At 34.0% G+C, this 6,068-nt stretch overlaps 1 protein-coding gene across 1 annotated transcript; it reads left to right on the plus strand.

Annotated features, from left to right (window-relative positions):
- The first annotated feature begins 2,973 nt into the window (after nt 1–2,973).
- LOC128869858 (uncharacterized) lies at nt 2,974–5,073 on the plus strand. The gene is made up of 2 exons (XM_054112461.1): nt 2,974–4,561; nt 4,891–5,073. Exons 1-2 carry the CDS (start codon nt 3,113–3,115, stop codon nt 5,071–5,073), a joined length of 1,632 nt encoding a protein of 543 aa, XP_053968436.1. The 5' UTR covers nt 2,974–3,112.
- Nucleotides 5,074–6,068: the final 995 nt, after the last annotated feature.

Raw genomic sequence — 6,068 nt, forward strand, 5'->3', positions numbered from 1 at the left:
TGCTTCTTGCATCACGATAATGCACCAGCTCACACATCACGTCTTGTTCGCGATTATTTGAACAAAAATAATGTTAATAGCGTTCCGCAAGCACCGTACTCGCCTGATATGGCTCCATGTGACTTTTTCCTGTTTCCCAAGCTCAAGTTGCCGCTCCGTGGAAAACATTTTGATACAATTGAAGTCATAAAAGAGAATTCGAAGAACACACTCGAGCTTGACTTGTTTACAGTAGCACAGAAAACAAACTATGTGACATATCACCAGTGCCGGATTTACACAAAATGCCGCCCTGTGCAGCATGAAGAATGCCACCCTAATTTTTTAAATTTGTGTTAGTTGGTTAGAGTGGTGATTCATCCAGAATCCAACTAGCGCTTCCGCACCATTTTGTTGCCAAATCCTCGTTACCAAATTGTTTAACAGTTATTTGCAGCAGGACTATATCCAGTCTGTGCGGTTTAGGAACCTTATTAGGTTGTTGGCGTCTAAGCCAGACAGTTGCTCGAGACTCTCGAACAGCGGTTTGTCCAGGGTTAACATTCTGTCTGTTTCTGTTTCTTTTTTCTCCAGTTGTTTACAACTATGAAAGTATGTGTTGTGAGGGATGCCCATTTTGGCGGCTTGTTCTCCGTATTGTATTATAGTACTGAAAATAGTCGTTACACAATAAACAGGTGTAACAAAACAAATTTTGGGTAGTTTTATGCATCAATTAACAGATTATAGAATAATATTTAATATAGGTATTTCAATTTTTATGGTTGAGCAAAATTTTTATTGTTTAATTATTAATTAAGTGCCAAGAAAATGTAATATATAGCATAAAATATGGTAGTACATCTTAAAAAATAGAATCCAATTGAACCTATAGAACAGCATACTTACTTAAACATATCGCACCCTAAATACAAAAGGGGCACAACTCAAAATTTTCCACACTCGAGCTTGACTTGTTTACAGTAGCACAGAAAACAAACTATGTGACATATCACGCTGAAATTTGCCATGTAAGCTTATAACAGTCCTACCAAAAAACAAAAAATTTATTTTTGCCATATGTCATCCGCGGACCGTTTTATTGATAACGTCTCGTTCATATTTGAGCAGAAGTACATTTTGAGTTGTGACCCTTTTGTATTTAGGGTGCGATATTATCAATCTTTATTAGATGAGCAACAAAAAGGAATGATTGCTTTTATGAAATCAAGTTTTTATACATCACCTTAAATGCGAACACGTCTGACTTTTCGTACTGCAAACTGGTGTATTAAATTGTCACGATTCAAGCGTTCAAGTAAATCAGAATCAATGCACAGTAGAGCCAGACTATTCACACGGTTTTCAGACATTCTTGAACGCAAATGATTTTTTACTCTATTCAGACATGAAAATGAACGTTCTGCGCTGCAGTTTGTTGACGCTAATGTGTTAAATATTCGATATGCTATCTCCACATTTGGAAACTCAGTGTATAACTCCTTCGTCCGCAGAAGTTTCAGAAGGTCAGATGGCGAGTTACGTTCTATTTTGCGTTCAGAACAGTACGCGTGAAAATGAATCATTTCGTCAGTGAATGAAATCTGAAGGTCTGAAGTATAAGCTTTTCTCAAATATTCCGATCTTTAACGAAGTTCTTTGAAATTCAAACCTCCAAAATCAGTAATTACTGAAAATTTCTCGTATAACCTTTCATATGCTTGGCTTCTCTTTCTCAATTCTGAATCAATGTTGTCTAGTATAATATTGAAGGTATTTTTCTCGAAAATTATCGCTTCCTTTCAACTGAACTTACCCATCTCTTGATTCGTCAGCTATCTCCTTCTTTTTCTCGAAACAGTCGTCTGATATTCTTGACTCTCTGACATGTTCAACGCTTCTTTTTCATAAACTTCAAATTGCATTCGTGTATCTGCTACTACTTTTATTAGTCCATGATAGTCATTAACTACATCAGTAATGTTGATTTCAACTTTCTGTAATCTTTTACTAACCGCGTGGAGTCGTGACAGTAAAAAATGAATGTGCATGAATGTTATCTCAAGTCTCTCTAGTTGAGTCCTCAGTGCTCTAGCTTTTTGTCTCGTTATAGCATTCTCAGTTACATCTTGCGCCACATTTGCGCTAACCGGACTCTCTCCAACTTCGAAATATTTTTGTTATTGCGAATAAAATCAATTTTTATGCCCTAGAGAAGTCAATGAATAAAATCGCTCTGGCGGGTATTGTGGGCCACGTATTATATAAAAATAGATAACAATTATTTCTGCGTGCACGAATAATTAACGTTCAGAAATAAACTTTTCTATTCTTACAATTATTTCTCGCATAGATGAATGATTAAACTTTCACTAACTGTTAGATACTCATCCGAGATCAGCTTCTTATTTTCTCCATAAGAGTTTTCCCTAAAGTGGCCCCTAATACCCGCCGCCAGGGTTCGAATTGCTGACTGAACTTCAACTATGGCATTTTCAATGCATATTCGTTTTCTGCGCAATAACCGTGACTATCGCTTTAGCTATGAAATAGATGCATGTTAAATGGAAATGAAATATGCAAACACTCAAATGAAACGAACTGCTTAACTGACGACTATAAACGACGAACAAGTGTAAGCCGACAGCCACAGTTCTTGGTATAACAGTTAACTATTGCTGCTTAAAAGAACTATAGTTGTTTGAATGCATCATTGTAATAACTGCGACAATAGCTTGGATAGCGAATTTAGGTGATCGATGCATATCCCATATTTAGTTAATATATGTATACAGCTGTTAGTGTGTAGATCATCATGGCTCCGCGATTAAATAAAACCCGAATTTTTGAACATTTTAATGTGAAAGAAGATGATAATATTGCTATATGCAATATTTGCAACAGCAGTTTAAAAACAAATAGATTGTTTAATCTAAAAAATCATTTAAGCAATGTACATAAAATTAATATTAGTGATGATGAAAATTCAAGCAGTTCTGGTAGTGGAATTGCTAAAACTGGATTTCGTAAGCAATCAGTTAAAATTGAAATTAACAAAAAGGAATTAATTAAAAGCTATATTGAACTGGTCACCGAAGAAAGTATTCCATTTAATGTGTTAGATTCTAAAAGTATGAAAAACATTATAGATCCCATCTGTCGTGGTTTGAGTGAAAAAAGCAACAAACCGTTTACCTTAAACAGCCGAAGTTGTAAATGTGTTTTAAAACAAGTTGCAAATAATACAAGAGAGGAAGTCAAAAAAGAACTAAATAAGCGCTTAATATCATTAAAAATCGATAGTGCATCTCGTCTATCACGTAATATATTTGCTCTTAGTGCTCAATATATAAATAATTATAATATCCAATCAAGAATTCTCGGAATGGTTGAACTCAAGGGTGTTGCATCAAGTTCTTCCCGAAATATTGCTGCTGAAATTATGAAAATATTGAGCAAATATGGTGTCGGTCTTAATCAAGTTGTGTCTATCACATCTGATAATGGGGCAAACATGATTAAATCATCAAAAATTTTATCGCACTGCAGCGTTTTAAAAGAAGATAGAGACGATGTAGATGAAGCCAATGACGTTTATTTGAAAAACATAGAAATGTTTAATGACACATTAAAAATACAAATGGGAGATATTGAGATTTGCCGCTGTGCAGCACATACTGCTCAACTTTGCGCATTAGACAGCACTAAAGATCCTGTAATAAAAAGTTATTTAATGAACTGCCGAAATTTGACTAAGTACATAAAAAAAAATTCCAACGGTTACCGTGAAATTTTTGAACTAAAAAAATTAGCCCTACCTCAACTGGATTGCCCAACTAGATGGGGTTCAACCTACAATATGATTAAAAACATATATAATTCCAAAGATGTATTAGTTAACATTGAGTCTGTAAAAAATAAATCGCAGGATGAAAACTTTGAACTAAACGATGACTTATGGGCTTTTATAAAAAGTTACTATACAGTTTTTGAACCACTTCAAAAAACTATTATTAAATTTCAAGCAGAAGCATTGCATTATGGTGATTTCTATGCACAATGGCTAAGATGCAAACTTTTAACAGAAAAAATTTTGCAAACACATGATGATTCGTTGTCTCACACAATTGGAAAAAATCTGCTTCGCAACATAGAAATTAGGACGTCCAAGTTGCTAACAAATGATAGTCTAAATGCTTGTTTATTTTTGGATCCACGTTTCAATCACACCTTAACAGCGGATAAAAGAGCAGACGCAATCACCTATTTGAAAAAACTTTATGACAGGCTAAAAGAAATGGGATGCATTAAATCCGACAAAACAAATTCGTTCAATAACACATCAGTCAGATTGAATGAAGAGCATCGCGAAGATGAAGACGAATATATAAATGCATACCTTTGCCAAAACTTGGAGGCCAGAAATGACGATGACATCGATGTATACAGCAAAATTGAAAACTTGAAATTATCTTTTCAAAGAATCAGCACAAACGTACTCGAATTCTGGAAAGAGAGGCAATTCGCTGATCCGGAACTGTATGCGCTCACTAATATATGCTTTGCGGTACCTCCAACGCAGGTAATTACTTAGAGTCAAAATCAAAAGCTAGTTAAAAATAATTTTTTTAATATCTAAAAAACGAGCAGAGTTATAATTTCTCACTCGCGGTTCAAACATGTACATATGTATGTGTACTTAAATTTGTATTTCTTTAATTTTTTTATCACCCATGATTGAGACGCTACAAAATATTTTGCTTTGCTCATATACATACCTACATATGAACACAAAAATATTTTGGTAGTGGCTGTTCTCATACACATTTCTATAACATACATATGTATGCATATTGTCAGTGTCCCTTCTAAATCTTTCCCCTTTTGGTCAACTCATACGTGATTAATTAGGTTACCATTGAAAGGGCATTTTCATCCCTAAAGTTGATACTAACGGATAACCGCAACCGACTGGGCCAGGATATGTTAGAGGACATCCTAATTGTTAAGCTAAACCCGATGTATTTAGATAAAGCAGTTAACGAATTGTCCCTCTTTGAAGATATGGATGGAATAATGGATTCGGTGGACTAACATATTCATAAGATGGAATAAGTAACATACTGATTGAATTAATTTAATTTTCTTTTTGAAGTTTCAAATGTATCTTTAAGTAAAAAAATTGTTATGGAATTATTTTGGTTTTAATATATACATATGTATTTATTTATTTTTTATTTTTATCTGTACATATACGAAAAAACTGTATCAATAAAATTTACAGTGTTGCCCCTGTAAAAATAAAAAATCACACTGAATTTAACAAAAAAAAAAAAACCCAATTGTTTTTATTTGCGAGCATCTAGCTACTATGTATGTATGTATAACCAAATAAATATATACATATGCGTGTGCCTGAATCTGGGTTTTTTTAAGTATGTAAACTATGTACATATGCGTGTGCCTGAATGCTGGGTTTTTTAAGTATGTAAACTATGTACACATGCGTGTGCCTGAATGCTGGGTTTTTTAAGTATGTAAACTATGTACACATGCGTGTGCCTGAATGCTGGGTTTTTTTAAGTATGTAAACTTTGTAAATATGAGTATACGAGAATACTGTGATTTTTTAAATATGTATACATTGTACCTGAATTTTGCAATAATAAAAGAACTACTACATCTTGTGACAAATATCTAAACAACCAACAAGAAATAAATATTAATCGACTAGAAGCCTCGCTTTCTCAATATGCATACAGCAAAACTAAAGATAGTCTTTCCTCAGGACCAATCCGCTATTTTGGCTTCCTCAAGGAACTGCTCACTAATTTTAAAAGCAGCTCATACAAGGGCGGGGACATCCTTGTGTGTGAAAACAATTCATCAGGCTCCAATGTTTGCATTCGGCGGAACACTTGGATTTGATAACCACTTGTGCCCCAATTCCTATTTAATGGCTGAACTTTATACCTTCTGCACTTTTTTTGGTGCTTGTATTTTTTATATAAAATATGAAATAAATTAAGAAATAAGTCGCAAATTTCGATGTCTTCTTCATCCATTTTGTCACCGATGTATTTTGTAAA

The sequence above is a fragment of the Anastrepha ludens genome, chromosome X (assembly GCF_028408465.1).
Source record: "Anastrepha ludens isolate Willacy chromosome X, idAnaLude1.1, whole genome shotgun sequence".
NCBI lineage: Eukaryota > Metazoa > Arthropoda > Insecta > Diptera > Tephritidae > Anastrepha > Anastrepha ludens.